Source organism: Ambystoma mexicanum, chromosome 1p, assembly GCF_040938575.1.
Source record: "Ambystoma mexicanum isolate Mex_15411 chromosome 1p, UKY_AmexF1_1, whole genome shotgun sequence".
NCBI classification, from domain to species: Eukaryota; Metazoa; Chordata; class Amphibia; order Caudata; family Ambystomatidae; genus Ambystoma; species Ambystoma mexicanum.
Genome location: NC_090921.1, coordinates 312574278 through 312591814, shown reverse-complemented (window position 1 = coordinate 312591814; position 17537 = coordinate 312574278). Strand labels below are relative to the sequence as shown.

The 17537-nt window shown below is 43.6% G+C and overlaps 1 protein-coding gene across 1 annotated transcript in view; it reads right to left on the bottom strand.

Annotated features, from left to right (window-relative positions):
* The window catches only part of MED16 (mediator complex subunit 16), an 820510-nt gene that overhangs the window by 740018 nt on the left and 62955 nt on the right, over positions 1-17537 (bottom strand). The window contains exon 3 of the mRNA XM_069647616.1: positions 3085-3192. Within this exon, the coding sequence (XP_069503717.1) occupies positions 3085-3192 (108 nt within the window). The remainder of the gene's footprint in view (positions 1-3084; positions 3193-17537) is intronic.

Below are 17537 nucleotides of genomic sequence, written 5' to 3'. Positions count from 1 at the left end.
TCAAGAAGACGGAACCCGAGAAGACAGCTCCCAGCAGCTTGTTGTACAAAAGAAGGCAGCAGCACTGTAACAAACAATTCCAGGATGGAGACAATCGCTGGTGGCACCCTCAGACATCCCAAGCAGAGGGAGATCTGTTCGGCAGTTGAGGCATCTACCACCTTATGGACATTAACAGAAACCCACAGCCAACCAACAACGGTCCTGGCGATGAACGCTTGAGTGAACAGATGTCGGAAGAGAGTAGGAGACTTTAGGGGACTTGGACTGGACTGGACCGTCTGATCAAAAAAATCTAAACCGCCATGCACCTTAGCCACAGTACTCAGCCAGGATAGCCAAGACAGGGCTTAAAAGGGCAGATATTGTGGGAATTACAGTCTGCTCAAAAAGGTCAGTGGATCTTCTTCCTCCACATTGCAGAACAGGAAACCAAGAGAGTGAAACGGGCGCATGACAAAGCCTAAATACCTTTGCACAATGCGGATGGTCAAATGCAAGCTAGTCAATCACTAAAAGGAGCTGGATGGTCAGTAGGACTGCCACTCAGCCTTAACTACCCCCACAGGAAGTGAGATGGATAGTCCAGTGACCTATACCGGCCTAAACCCGTTAGGACCAATATGGAGGCTGCCATGATGGGCCCACAGAGGTCACCTAGACAACGGAAAGCCCTGAAACACAAAATGGCTGATAACAGGATTTTAAAAACAAACATTCGTACACCATCAGTTACCAACAAGGTTAATTTGGCCATAAAAGTTGAACAGTGGCTTGTACCGATGGTGAAGTCAAAACTAAAGTATAGCAAGTCAAAACTAAAGTATAGCTGCAACCAGCCTCCTCCCTAAAACCTAGGTTTTAAAATAATTTTATGATTTTAAATCAAGTCATTTGAAAATCACCCTATGACAAAAATGGGTATACTGAGAGGCATCCTGGAACCCGAGACAGTGGTCAGTGTCAAGAGGCTGCGTAAATGGCAGTGCATGTTCATATCCTGGTGCAACATAACACAGCAGGCTCATACAGAAGCAATCATCTCACACCCAATAAACTTGCACAGGACTGCTTGTCTCAGCCCAAACAGCCACACAGAGCGTGCTCGACAAACGTACTTGCAAAGGCCACTCACTGCCAACAAACTCACACGGCTGCAGTGCCCTCTCTGGCAATGCACTCACACAGGATCATTATCTGCCAATAGACCCTCTAAGCAATACTTATTAGGGCCATTTACAACCACACTCACGCACTCATTGCTCCCAATACACTCACTGAAGTGCACTCTGCTTCATCAATACACTTAATGCCAGAGAACCTGCTTTACAGCGAATACACACAGCCAGGACCACTGGTCTGTCAGTAAGTACACAGGGAATCGAAACAGCTGATCAGCAGGCACTAAAACAGCTCTTGGGTAACATATGAAAACAGTGTTCAGAAGCTCCCTCTAGAAAATGCAGAGCTATAGCCGCAAACCTGGCTTTCACATGAGATGCAAATTAGAACTTCTTGTCCACTACATATGACCCATCATGCTTTCAATGCTGATAGCGGTTTCAGGCTGCACCCTTTAAACAAATGCCCAAACACACAGAGTCAAGTTAATGTCAAACAGGTATATGTTTATGGCACCATCTGGTTTAGGGAGTCAAGGCAGCTCCAGAGAAGCAGTTTGCGTTAATCTAAAAAGGCTCTTTTAGGCACAATCAGGACCTCAATAGCGCCCAGAAATAAGAACTGTATACAGTTAGAAGAACATACTTTTTAAAAACAGCATACTCACAGAACTTGTCCCAGTAGACTCACACAGGACCACTAGAAAAAAAACACTCACCGTTGTTTTACCATTATGCTCAAAAGGGAGCTCTAATCTCTCAGTCAATCCATTCCCACAGGATCACTTGTCCATTAGCAATCAAAGCACGGAGTCAATACTCGCACCCAATAATCTTACATTCAATAGACTCACTCAAAAGCGCTAGGGGTCTCATTTTGCTCCTGTTGACAGTGTTGTTCTGTTAGCACTGCAACGTAAACGGCTCCTCGCCGCCCTCATTTTCCTCATTTGCATGGCGGCGTGCAAAAGGCGGTCTACAAGTGCGTATGTCGCCCTTTGCCCTTCACTTTTGTAATCCGCCGTGCAAAGTGAGTAAAGGCTGCTTGACATGCTCGCAAGCAAGTTGGCCAGGGTTTAATTGTAAACAGTGCCCGACAAGAGAGCGTGGCAGCCATCGTGTACAATGGACTCCTATGGGGTGCTGCCTCCTTTATGCACCCTTAGGGATCGCGTGCATTAAAATGCGTGCCGGTGCAAATGCTGGATCATTTGTATGGCGGAGAGGACGGAAGGTGGCTGATCTGCCCCTGCCCTCTGCCATACAAATGATTGAAAATGAGCCATGGCGTGAATGGAAGGCGTCAAAGCCTTACCTCAAGGCTTTTACGCCTTTCATTCATGTTATGGATTATTTGAACATGAGCTGAGTTGTGTCTCAACCAATACAAACAAAGCAGTAGCACATACTTCTCAGCTCAATGCACTAACAGAAGAATTTGTAAGGGAGTCAACACATTCACGAAGGAGGCAATCGTCTCAGCGCCAATACATTCATGGGCCCCTGTCTCTGCTAACAACACCAACAATGTATCTCATATATAACCCAACATGTGATGGGAAGTTTTGAATTAATCTTAACACGCCTCTTTTTTTAGCCCATATGCACCATTTCAGAAGGGTCTGCCATATGCAAATAAGGATTTGAACAGACATCAATGGTATCAGACCCAGACCAAATTGTGAGGCCACGTAACCGGAGCACAGAAAAAATGCTGCTGTAAACATGTATCTGACTTACAGTCGGCCTGCGCTTCTTCCATTGGTGGCAGGACAAAGACTGGTTCACATATGGCTGGTACCCTTCAGCAATGGCACATGCGGGCATGAAAATGATGGTGTGGAAGGGTACCCAGAGCAATGTTAGTGGTTTAGAGTGAATTGTAACCATCTACCCATCGCATTCAGTGGTTTTAGTTTGTCCCCATAAGAAATAGCAGGCTATTTAACAGGGGAATTCTTACCAGACTGATCCCATTCTAAGCAAGAGATAACTTCGTTGTGCCCCGAGTTGATGGAATACACATCCCAGGGGTGTTCCGTGTCCAAGATATGGATCATGTGGGTAAGATCTAAAAGACAAAACACAGAAATAGGCAATTCATTTTTAATTTTTAAAGCATAACATCCACATGCAGAGACGAAGTTCCATTATAGACAGACAGCACATTGAAATCGGTGCTAGGACGGCATATTTCTGCAGGATCACAGCGAGCCATCACAACTCGCCTTCTTCCAGTAAATGCCAGTTTCTGTTGAAAGAGTTCATCCTTATCAGAAGAGCCATGATTATTTTGAAAGGCCATTCTATTAAGCTGTATTATCTTCTTCAGTGCATAACCTATAACATATGATGTAATCTTGGGTACTGGTTTGAAGGCAGCAGGAAGCTTCTAGAAATGAGAGATGGCAGATGAACAGAAAGACGTGGTTTATTCAGGCACATATACGGTCATATTTAGGCCTCACCACCAAACAACCCTTCAGGGACTACCCAGCAACCTCTCCAGGAACTTCGATTGAATCCTGTGAATTCTAAAAGAATGGCATCAGGGAGGGCATAGGAAAGGGGGACAAGATGCCACAACATCTCCAACTTTTTCTGTAATACAAATTGTGGTTGAACACAAAAACATATACACTTTCACTTAGTCTCGGCTCCTGCACAGTCTGGGTCAGTGGCCAGCACAAATTGGGCCTCATTTCGAGTAAGGTGGTAAAGCAGCCGGATTACTACTGAACTCGATTACCGTTAACACCACTTGGTGCAGCGTATTTACTACGAGATTACAAGTGGTGGTAGGGCGGCATCAGTCCCCATTGGGGATTTCGGCAGAATTCCTGCCGGCATTAATTCTCCGGATTTCTGCCAGTAAGGTTGCACCAAACTTGTACTACAGCAGTGCGGTAATGCAGCAGTAACAGAATGAAAGCCGTTTTTACTCACACCAAGCTTGTAATGAGGCCATTATCCCTCAAATATCAAGGGGTCTTGCATGATCTGGGATTACGAATATCCATGCCCCCAAATGTCAGTCAGTTTTAAGTCTTTTCCCTATGTTAAATCCAGGCCTGGAATGCTCCACATTTCCCTTGGTTTACAGCTCTTGGGAAGAGTAGTTGCCACCCTTTCCAAAAACCTTACCATTAGTAGTGAGGATAGAACTATGCAAAACTCTTTCCCCCCTCACTGGAGATTGGGCCATTGCAAATTCCCCCAATGGAGGGGTGCTGGTAGCTCAATTCTGACCAAACTACCCACAGGGAGCACTCACCAAAACACTGCATTCTTACAGTGATACTTGGCTGACATCACAATCCACACTAATCACAAGAGCAGCAATGACAAAGATGAAACTAAAAAGAAATGTTTTATTAAGACAATTAGGCCCCATCATCAAACGAACCTTCATTGATGGCCCAACCACCTCCCTAGGAACTTGAGTAAAACCCTGTGAATTCCATAAGCAGGGGAAAAGGATGCATCTGTGAGAGGGAGATAATATGCAACAAATCTTCACCCCTAAGTCTTCTGCTAAAACGAAGCCATCAGATTTGGAACTAAAACGCCATAGAGAACAGACAACCAAATGAAGACAGTGGGGAACACTATTCGTTCTAAAAATTCGAGTAATAGGTATTTAGTATAAAAACGAATATTAGATTCCTCTGAGAGCCCTTGCAATGCACAACATGGAACAACAAGTAAAATACAATTGCAGAACCCTCTGCAGTACTGGGGGAATCCCTGCGACAAACGCTACTGCAAACTTAATAAGTCGTCCATACTTGTTCAAAATAACCTAGGCTTTATACATACAATTACTACACCCACCCACTCCAAAGGCAGAACGCTGGACTGGGACTCTGACCTTAACTGCTCCATCGCCATCACCCAAAATGAACCTGTTGCATGGTCAGACCATCATCTCATCCTGTTCTCCATCCCTGGACCTCCTTCGACCAAAACCACTCCAGAACCCTTATCGCTATCCAGGAACTGTCGGGACATCACCATAGACAGCCTCCAACCCCTCATTAGCAACCTCCTTAATGAGACTAAATTCCTTAATCTCGACCCGCCAAACTTGGTAGACCTCTACAACAGTGCACTCAAATCTGCTCTAGATACTGTAGCCCCTCTAAAACTCAGGAAAGCCAAACCACTGGCTCACCTCAACAAGTGGTTCGCCCCCGAACTAAGAAGTCTCAGAAATATAAAAAGATCAGCAGAAGCCATCTGGCGCAAAACACCTTCCATATCTAATAAAACTGCTTTCACGTCAGCTTCTGCAATCTACAAAAAGGCCTTCTTTTCTGCTAAAAAAGACACCTACAACTCCAGAATCCAGAACGCCAACTCCAGAACAAAGGAACTTTTCAGCATACTAAAAGAACTCGAATCGCCTGCACCACCTACACAAGACTGCAACAAAAACGCAGAATGGTGCACAAACATCCAACAAGCCCTTGCAAATAAAATTACCTTACTCCAAAATAAAATCAAAGCTAAAAAGGCAAGTCTCAGCACGGACTCCCAATCCCCCGACCACAACCCAGACAGAACCTCCCACCCATGCACCCCTTTCTCCTTTTCGCAAGTAACTCCCAAGGAAGTTGAAGACATCATAAAAAGACTAAAACCATCCTATTGCCAAGGCGATGTCTGTCATGCCACCATCATCAAGGACGGAGCAAATAAATTAGCCCCTTTCATCACCACTTTGATTAATTCATCATTCGCGTCTAACCAGGTACCTAATAACCTCAAGGAAGCCTGGATTATGCCATTACCAAAAACAAAAACAACCTCGACCCGAACGTCCCCACTAACTATAGACCAATAACCACTGTCCCGTTCCTTCTAAAAATTCTGGATCGCGTAGCTTACCTACAAATCCAGAAACACTTAGAGGAGAACAATCTCTTAGAACTTAGACAATCTGGTTTCAGAGCCAGACATGGAACTGAGACATCCCTCCTAGATGTGAAGATGCAAATGGACGAGGCGAAGGACAAAGGCAAATTAGCAATCGTACTATTACTTCACCTATATGCAGCCTTCCACCTCGTCGACCACCAAATCCTCACCAAACACTTGACCACAGCAGCAGCCTTCTCCACTGATGCCTCCGATTGGGTTGAATCCTTCCTTTCAAACCGGACCACTAGAGTCTTCTCACCCTCTGCCTCAGCTGACCCAACTCCAATATTGTGGGGTGGCCCCAAGGGATCCTGTGTCTCACCCATATTATACAATATCTTTACAAAGCCCCTATTCGAGCGCTTGGATAATTTGGGTGTCATCTGCACCAACTATGCCGACAACCCTCAAGTCCTTATTCCCCTCACTGGCTGCTACAACCACGATTCCAAACTGTTTAATAACATCTATTTGGAAATCCAAGCCTGGATGGCCACCAACGGCCTTTGCCTCAATGACGATGAGACCGAGTTAATGATCGTGGGTACTCAGGCACGCCTGAACAAACTCGATACCAGATACTCCTTCTTCGTCATTGATAGCAACATAATCAAAGTATCCAAAGAGATAAAAGCATTGGGGGTTTACATCGACCCAACTCTCTTAAAAAACAGGTCAACAGTGTTGCATCCTCCACGGCCTATACCAACAAACTGATCTATAGCTACAAATCTTTTCTATCCCCAAGTAGTTGCTTAACACTGGCCAGAGCACTTGCGCCTTCGGAAATTGATTACTGCAACACTCTTTTTCTTGGCTCCTCAGAACATAACCTAAACAAACTCCAGGTGCTACAGAATAATTCACTCAGAGCAGCACTCAGTCTCCCTAAATCATGCCACATCTCCACACACAGACATAACGCCAACTGGTTACCCATCCGCGATAGAATAACTCTACGCACCCTGGCCATCACCCATAAATGCCTCACCAACGCAGCCCTGAAATACCTGGCTGACAAAATCTGCTTACACCAACCCACACGCACTACCAGATCATCGCATTCACACAACTTAGTGGTCCCAAGATACAATCTAAAAACAGCAGGGGGGCCAGCTTCCCAGTCCAAGCTGCCAAGCAATGGAACTCTATCCCCATCCCCCTCAGACAGGAACCCTCCTTCCTCACTTTTAAAGCCGGTATAAAAAACTGGTTGAGTAACAAACTTCCCAGTAAGAAGTACTCACTAGACCTGCCATACATTGTCTATACTGGTCCATCGCCTGCTAGCCTACTACTATCCTTTCTGGTCTATGTATTCCTGTTGTTTCTAAACTGTATGCCCATCCATGTCTGTAACCTTAAGTTTTCAAACGCCCAGTTACCTGGGTTAGGCGCGCGATACAATAAATAAATACAAGTCCAAATGTGTTGAATATTTGTTTTTCATATTTGTAGAAAACATACAAAAAAGTATTTGATTAAAGTTGTGCAGTTCCAAATTCATTCCAAGAGGACATATTATGTGTGTTCAATGCATTTCGGATCTGAGAATTGTCAGGTGTCTTGACCCACGTTTGAATTATTATGCTACAACATTTGATGCTGTGGGCTTAGAAAATCCAAGATGGCCAAAAAGCCCACATTTGCGCCAGAATCCAGGAAAACAGCGCAGTTTTGCGCACACCAAAATGGTCGCCTGACTGCCACCCACCAGTGCGAGCGTGATGGGCCAGAAGCGCCATGAGTGAAACGTGGTGCCAAAGGAAAAACAGCAGTGCCTGTTACCTCAAAAAGCGCTTTGAAATCACATTTGTTTCTCTGAAATGCAAGCTCAAAATGCCTATTTCAAACATTGCAAGATATTAAAAAATCTTACTGAACACCAGCAGACGTCTGGTAGAATGAAGTCTTGTGTGCATACAACATCTGGAAAGATGAAGAGCCTAAAATAATGTTCATAACAAAACTGGCTGAGCTGTGGTTGTCAGCAGCTTAAGTGAAATTGGACTTAAAGCCACTAAAATTGAAATGTTTAAAATAAATGAGTGATTTACTTTGGAGTGTCACATAGGTTGCAACTGTTTAAATGTCATAGTAACATTTGGCTGAAGCCTGGCTTAAAGAGATTGAATTCTGCCCAGCAACTACCCCCGACAGGAGTTGAAACTTGCCCAGCAACTGCTTTCACAGGCCTGGCCTGTCTTCTCCTGCCCCCCCCAAAAGGAGATTACACCTCTCTGATTGAATAAGGGGAGGCGTACCTGAGACTGCAGGAAACAGAACAATGAACTTTCCTTGGCTCAGGCAAATGCTAAATCAGGGGGTCGTAAATGGCTTCCTCTTGGAAGGAAATGGGAGGGGCGCTGCCTCTGTGAGCCTGCTGAGCTGGAGGCGGGGACAGACAGAAATTCCCCCATGTGCTTTGGAACCTAAACCACACCCATCTGGGCCAGAGCATAATTTTTAAAAGATGGATAATTCGTAGTACGGAAGTGTCAACATTATGTAAATAATATCATTATTCCTGTGATTTTTCTGTGCACATTTTAAGAGGTGTTAGGACTCTGTGGTATGTTCTGGGGAGTAGTAGCGGAAAATAGGGTGTTACTCCAAGTGTCTGTATGTTAAAAATCTGACACTTCATCACCTGATGCCCATATTCCTTGCGCACATTTGTGTAAATTCTGGAAATGTTTAGAGGTTGTGTTCTGGATGAAAAGGGCAGAATTCTGTCAGAAGTGAACACCGCATCTTACAAAGACAGGGATCGGATGGTTTGGCGCTACAGAAAATATGTTAACTGGACCTAGAATATTAGAGAAATTGTACATAAAATACGCATTCGGATCAAAAATAGATTTGTGTGCAAAGTGACAAGGCGAGTGTGCGTTCTGTATGCCATAAAAATGACACCGGATGACTCACAACTCTGTTCTCCAGTGAGAGCACAGAAAATCCGCTAACCTATCAGGATCTTCAGAGGGTTGGGCATAGAAAGTCAGCCTTCCCACCCACTTTCAAAAGACATAAAAAGAGCCACTGAGACCCAGTTGGAGACATTCACTTTCCACTTCAAACTGATTTCTTGCAAAGCACTTTGCCGGACCAGACAATATCCAGAAGACTCCAGAACCAGAACTTAGAATCCAGACTTCAGAACTTGCAGCAGAGAGGCCTAGTCCAAAAGCTGAATCCTTCTCAGCAGGACTCAGAATCCAACCACCTAACCAAACTATTCAACAGCCAGACAAGCTGTTTGATTCTGGCCTAGAACCCTGTGCCAGAACCCAGAAAGCAGAGCTGTATCCAGACCGCCGTGCAGTGTCGATAGAAGACCAGACCCAGACCAGACCGCTTTGCAGTGCCAGAACTTTTGCCAAAACCAGAGACCCAGACCAGATCGCTGTGAGCAGAACCGGTACCAGAGACCGTCCGTGGCGAGTGAAGCCCAAACATGACCAGATCTTGACGGCCTATTTCAAATTTATATTCTGTGTACCCACAGAACTGTGCATAGTCATCTCTTAGTTTAAAATAATCTAATTCAAACCATTTCCACCTATTTAAAACTGCATCATAGAAATCGTGTGTCCATTCTGTGATTTCAAACCTGTGAAAGTGTCATTTGTCATTCGGAGCTTTACTTTATTTTTGAGAATCTACCTCCACTATATTGTCCGTATCTTTTGAACCGCGTGTGCTAGGAACGAGATTTCCAACAAGCCCTAAACTTTCTACTCCTTATAGTTTTTCCGTAATCGCGCTCGACGCACTCGGAAAAAGTGCCGCGAATTGCAATTTGAATCAAATTTCTCCACCTGTCAAAATCGGTGTCTTTTGCTTGCAACTGCTGAACTCCGTTTTCAACCTGATAATCCCTCATGAATCACTGATGGTGTTGACCTGAACCAATCTTAAGTAGCTATCACCTCCTCTGAATCTCCTATAGCGAATTAAAATCATTTTTAGCATATTTTCACTTCTTTGCAAATCACATTTAAAGTATTTTTGCCTTTGTTTTAAAATCATCCCTGTTGCTCTAAACTTTCTAAGGGGGGAACTGAATTGGTATTGCATTTGATTGTATTCCTGAAAATTGTGTGCTCTCCTTCCATCTCCTTATATTGCATAGGGGGGGAGTGAATTGTTAAAAGAAAAAGTGATCATATTATCTCTTGTGGAAACCATCTCAGTTATTTCTGTGCTGCATTCTTTTCCATCATTGCATTTCCTTGAAACCATAAAGTGTTCTCAGCTACCTTATCTTCTCTATACCAACTCCTAAGTAATTAAATAAGTGTGCTAGTGTAATATTATCCATTGTTGATCAACATTATCTTTATAAGTGTGCCATCAAATATTAATTTATTTATAAAAGTATGATATATATATCTTGTTTAATTTTTCAATAAATATTTAATTTGCAAAACAAACCTACTTCTTGGCTCAGTGAGGTCAGGGGGATTCAAAGAGAGGGGCGTTATACAAGGGTTTATCATTCAGACCTATGAACTTGTCATAAAAATATATAAATAAGGGCGTCCCTTGGACATCCCAGACTAGGCATTGACTCAGTTGGAGTGCTGAATTGAAGTCACTTAACAGAACCATCATAAGGGAAAAATTATAAAAACTTTCCACAGACTTTGATTTCGATGTACGAATGGCTCCATCTCTAAATGTCCATCAAATCAATTTAAGAACATGCCCCTGTTGAATGTTTTAGAGCAACCTACTAAAGCAGAGTTTGTTGCTGTTAAAAAAAGGGCCTGTGATGAATCGATTTATCCGTAGTCCAAATTCTATAACGTATGTTAAACAAACATCTTGTTGCTATCGTAGGACAGATGTTTCCCTGTTGATGTATCTCCGATTCTGAATACATTGGAGAATATAATCAGTCTTCCTAAAATGAGAGCTTTCTGTTGCATTTGCACAGAAAATATACAGTACATTATTGGCCTCCCAGTAAAATCTCACATCAAGTAAAATAAAATCCTCACTAGCATGCATTACTTTGCGGTGGAAAAAGCTCTAGTATCTACTAGATATACTTTAATGTCTCTCTGCTGGCTGAGTCTAGGTTAAGAGTCTTCCTCAAGGCACTTGCAGAGTTTCTTAAAGTCTTGCATTGGCCTGGCCCCAGTAACTCATTCTGAGCATTCTTCACTGATGGCCACATCCTCTTCAGAAGGTCCCACCTACTAGCTGTGCAGACAGAAAACATATGAGCAATGGCTACACACACTGTAAGGGAGGCATGGTATAAAACAGTGAAGACAGACACAAGTGATTACAGTTCAAGGGTGTTTATTGAACTTCAAAAGGGTTGGTTGAACACCTATCTAAGCCTAAAGTTAAGGATGGGGGCAAGCTCTGACCATCAAATAATAATAACACAGTCCTAGTGGAGTCTAGGTCAAAATAAAAAGGGCCGATACTAATAAACCTATTGCCAATCCTTACTTCTAAATACAAATGGTGGGGGACAACAATGTATTCAAAAAGGAAAGTGTTCAAGAAATGATATGTCAGGATAGTTAAGCGGTTGGCTTCCCTTCCCTACGTTTTCATCACGGGACAAGGCAGCACACTAGAGCTTTGCACACACTCTGGCTTCTCTGTCCCGAGGATACAGTTCAAAGCATAGGTATCAGGACCTTCTGCCAAAGTCAATGGTCTCTTATTGCAGAGTGCCTGACCTAACAAACAAGCACCAAAATTCCTTTCTTATAAGGATTATCACATTCACAAGTTCTTGAGTCCACTGTTCACTATGGGTCTCTCTTGTTCAGGCTCAGACCCTCTTTTAACACAATGTTCACAATTGGTCTCCCTCGATCAGGCTCGGACCATGGATCCCCCTAGTTCAGGCTCAGACCCCTTTAGCACAATGTTCACAATTGTTCTTCCGCGTTTGGGGTTCTGTCCCCTTAATATCACTTTCTAAGCTTTCCTCTTTGTATCAAAACTCAAAGACTTTCGATTGTGCAATGGATTTTGCTTAAACCATTGCTGTACCACTTAGATTCACTTAAATACTCATTCTCATCTTTTACTTTCACTTCTGCCACTTCTTGGCTGGATACATCACAGAGACCTTTGTTTGAGCACACTCGCAGTGTCGGACCACCGTCACTGGTATTTTATCTTTCTCTGTTAAAGTTCAAACATTCATCAGCAATTAAGCTTTCCTCGCGTCTTTCATCACACACATTAGCAATCTTAGTTTTTGCGCTCCTTATACAATGTTGCTGCTTGCAACCTTCACTTCAACACAGACAGGTCTTGCATCGGTCTCCCCAACTGACCTGCTGTGTTGATCTCTCTGGCACTGCTTTGATCCTGGAGCCAAGGACGCTACCACGATGGCTGTGGCTCCTCCCTGGCCCGGTCCGCCATGCCGGAGGGCCCCAGCTATCAATGACGCACAATGCAGGATTCTTCAGTCTGGTTTCCTGTCCTTATGCTTTTTATTCTGAAGGATTCTGGAAATTAACTGTTTCTCGCTGGAAAGGTCAAGAGCATCTCCCTCCTTGCGCACCCTTCTTGGTTTGCCGTCTTTCTTCTCTCGGTTCAGCTACTGTCTGGAAAATGCTGTTCTTTTGTGTGCTTTGCCTCACTCGGAGTGTGCTTTCGTGCTGGTGCCTTTTATACATGTGGAGAGGCTTAATGGAAGTCAGGTGCGGGTGGTTGCAAGTAATTGCCTTACCTTGCCCGACCATAGTAGTGGGACATGTCAGGTACAATGCTCGGGTGTGAGTCCGTTTTCTCCCAGAGCAGGTTTTCCATGTGAAAGTGTTTGTGAAGGGAAAGGTGGGGAGGGTAAAGTTCCCAAATATCCTACCGGTAGGTGTTACAGGGAGGGGAATATAGCGTCTCACCATTAGGTGAGCCACTCCTACTGCCCGAAGATCCGTCAGCCAGGTGATGCTCCCGCACTGGTCCACCCAAAGGATCTGGATCCAAAAGCGATGACTGTGTCCTGGCCACCCGGATGAAAGATCCCCGAGGACAAGCGGGTGAGAAACCTTCTAGTTTCTCACAACATCTACCACCTAGGTGGCAAGGTTTAAAACCTGCTCACAAACTAGCTAAACAAACTGAACAACTTTGCCTTGCCTTCCAGAAGGTCAGGAAATCCGGTGAGATCTCTGAAATCATTGTGTAAGCCACTTATCAGGGCCTCGACCTAGAGGCGAGTGAGTTCCTGGAGTGTGTGCCGCACCCAGAGTCATTTCAATGTAATAAAAGGCATCTAGATGGCAGTGCGAGCCGAGGTTCCATAGACATGCTCCCATACACATCCTGGGCTGAGTTTCTACATTCCCCAGATGAGATGTTGTGGTGGGTTTTAGATACAGCTGGCCACGATGTGAACATTGCAAGTACATTGAATCACAAAGAGTGATGGTGGATATATAAATTACAGACCCACATTGTAGGTTTGAATGAGGAACTTGTTTTTGAATGTACTTGTTTCCGAGGTGCTTTTGAAATTCACCTTTCAGCTACGCATAGCTTTATGGTGTTTTCTAGATGTCTCTGGTCTATGGTAAACACTACACTTGCCCACAACAGCCCCTTCATTTCAGCAACTGGGATAAGTACTTATGGTCTGGCAACATGGGTTGCGGCCAGTGGGTTTCACTTCATTTATGATAATCCCAGTTGCTTTTGTCCTCTAAACCAATGCACGAGATCTACTTCAGCTCTGCATAGTATATACAGCCTGTAGGACTGCCCTTTCTTGTTATGATAATCTGAGGTATATACAGTAAACTGAAATGACTAGTGTTTTGCTCCTTAATATGGTGCTCACACTTTCCACTTCTGTCGACCGTGAAGTGACGTTCTAGTGGTTTTTCACTGGAGCACACATGTTTGAGCTCAGTAAAGTGGATGGGACTCCGACTAGCAAATGCAGCGACTCGCTGCTGAACAGTTGCACCATAGGCAGAATGAGGGTTTGCTGAAAGTTGGAATCTCTGCACATGGGTTAGAAGCCTGGCTAGCAACTAGAATAGTTCTGTGTGGCCATGCTTTGAAATCGTTATGGATGATCACATCCTTTGGTGATTTAGCACCCTCACACGCAACCTTTACTTTTATCTGCAGTTCAGCGAGAGATTTACAACCGCCGCGCTACCACGTCAGTTGTACAATTTGAGTTTCACCATATCATACTATCCGGTTCCCAGCATGAGGTAAACCACATATAAGATTATCATCAGACTTGTGGATTCAACACGGGGATGGAGGCAAGCACACTGTTACCAAGAGACTGCTCTCTTTCCTTCCCTTGTGATCACTACACCTTTGGGTTTAAGGTATGCTTTATTCACTTTTTACCTAAGGACAGAACTTCACAGGTGGTGATGGTTTTGACGCATGTCGTTTCTACAGTAATTTTTTACAAATCTGCATGTCGCCTTTTTAGAGCTCAACAATTCTTGTTGAACAAGCAATCAATATACCTACGTTCATGTGAGTGACGACAGAGTTGCGCCAGTAGGGAAGTCGGGAGAATACGAGAAGATCAGCTTTAGTCTGTGTCGCATCTAGTTGCAAGTGTGAATGTTAACATGTGCCACACTTAGATGAAATTCTTAACTTTAGCCTGCGTCACACCTAGATAGGATTGTGGATGTTAGCATGTGCCACACTTAAATGAAACTGTGAATGTTAACAAGTGCCACACTCGGATAGAATCGTGATCACTAGCCTGCCTCAAATCTAGATAGGATATTGAAGATTAGCAAGTGCCACACTCAGATGGAATAGTGAACGATAGCAAGCATCACACCTAGACATAATTGCAAGGACAGCAATGCCAATTAACCAATCCACTACCAATGTCACCCATCTGCATACACCTTTCAAACTCTAACCAAACACAACCACAAGCCTACAACACAACAATCCGCACAAACTTCTCTACACCGCAACAACAAAACAAACCACACACAAACACGCACAACAGCACACGACTACCGACCGTAAAACAACCCAAGTCCAGCCAACGGACACACCGTGATGAGGCTGCCAGCAGCACATCACTGCTCTCTTGCTCTTTTCCAGTCTATTCCCACTCACTCAACCACCCCCCCTTACCTTTTTCAGAGCCGCCAGAGCGCCAGGGGACAACTCCTGTGGTGATAGGGTGCAGTACAAATGTCCTTTAACATTAACATTCAGAAGTTACCATTTTAGTAGTATTAGTACACAATTGATTTTTGATTTTAGTAATAAAAGTACGAAAGTTATTCAGTAATTTGCATATATTTCCTTTCAGGGTATATTAATAAAGTCCTACCCCGAAGAAGGAGGTTCTGAACTATTTGTCGGCCGAAATGCCTCAGGAAGAAGCTCTGCCGTCTTCTTAAATATGGAGTTGTCAGGAGCTTTTCCGCAGTATATTTACATTTGATGGGGGCGTAGGCAGAGGCACCAAATAAATAGGATGGAGACCCTGGTCAGTTCGCATAACCACAGTAGAAAGGAATGCACACGTTGCCAAATACATGACATTAATCAGCGGGGAGGGTCAAAGTGAACAATAGTAGATTGTGGCTCTAGTAGTTGGTTATAAATGAATGTCTTTGAGACCCCCCACAACACCATTGTCATTCCATTAGATTATATTGGACTACTTCAGGCATCTGTAAATCATGTTTTATTGTATTCATGTTGTGCGTGATAATGAATAATACCATATATTTAACATCTTTTTATATATTTTAACATCATTGTTCGTCATTATAACAGTTGCACTTTTTTGCACATGTACTATGGCACTTTATGCATATACATCTGTGTATTATGTACTTCATTCTTCCGTGCAAATAGCGGCTGATGAAAAATGTTAGTCTGAGGTCGTGTAAAGATCATGTACAAATGAACAAGCTTTGTGTATGTATGCACAATTTTGAAGTTTTCTGTATTTATGCATTTGAAAAATGAAGAAATGAAAACCTTAATTATGTGCACTACATTTTGTGTTTTACTGTCATATTAGGCTATACGTTTAAATACTAGGAATGTATTAGTACGCACGAATTATGTCAAAAGCCCCTTTGGTAATGGCCGGTATACATCCTGGCACCAACAGCTGCTGTATCCCCAAGATTCCCAGAGGGCTCAGGGCGCCCACTGAGCTAGCATCCGCCAATGAGGTAACAGTACAAAACAGAGTACTTTACAGCTGTCAACAATAACCCTAAAGCCACACTAAACTAAAATAGCTAGACTTCCCATGTGAAACTTTATAAATGTGCGTGGCTTCCAGTCCCTGGCTCCACCATGAATGGCTGAAGGTGGCAGTAACATGCTACACGCCAATACGGCTAGTATAGACTGAAATACGGCACCAACACTTTGTCCAAAACCCTAACTCAGGCTCAGCATGAAATTAATTGAAGACAACGTGATTTCTTTTCCACTCGCAATCGTTTTCTCTTTTGCCAGATGACTCCACAGCCCCTAGAAATGTAGAGGTTGTACGATGTTGACAGCGCTCAGAATAGCAAATTTACCATGGGGGACAACGTTCTATTCGGCGAGGATAAGACAGGAGGAAAAAGATTATCTGTACAATATGCCTTCCCAAAATAGGGTTATGAAACCTTTGCGTCATTTGTGTGCGCTGGGCTGAGTAATTCCAACATCACTTTTTATGTTCTGCAGTGTTTTCTTTGATATTCACTTGACAGGTTTGTCGGATTCGCAGTCTACACCTTTATGTACTAAATCCATTTCTTCTAAGGGTTTCGCTCCGGCTACAGCATTTTTTTACTTTTCACCAATGGCTCATCTATTTCTGTTCCAGGCTCACTTTTCGGTCGCTCTTTTCTTAGCATCAATCACTTGTCCTTTCACTTGAAGATCTGTTTCTGCGTTCATACAGCCTGCCATATCTCTGTGCTATATTGCTGGTTGCATTGCACATTTACAATTTAAATAAGGTCTGGCTCGCGCAGAGGTTGGGGAAAACTGCATACACAATACGAGATATGAATTTAGAATGACACATTTAAAAACAGTGGGATGCTGAAGAGATTCAAACTAACAAATATAACCGCATGCCAATGCAATACAAAAGTCCCAGGTGTGGAGTGGGTGCAGAAAGAGTAAGCGAGAAAGGTAGAGGCGAGCGAAAAAGAAAGGGAGGGAGGGTTGATTTACAGACTAAGTGAGAAAGTGTAAGGGAAGTAAGAAATAAAGCGGTTGAAAAAGAAAAAGGTGAAGGCAGAGTTGGGGCAGTTTAAGAGACGAAGCAAATAAAGAACGCATGAGGTACAGTGAACATTTTGTGAGAGCTGAGGCGTTATAAACAGCAAGAGACGCAAATATTTTAAAAAGATATTTGGGCGGAAAGCAAAATAAACAGAAAGATGCAGGATCAAACCCACGACCCCATTACTGGTGGAGTTTCCAAGAGATCAAGCCTCATTAAACGGCGGCATAGTAAAGGTGAGTCGGTGACACATA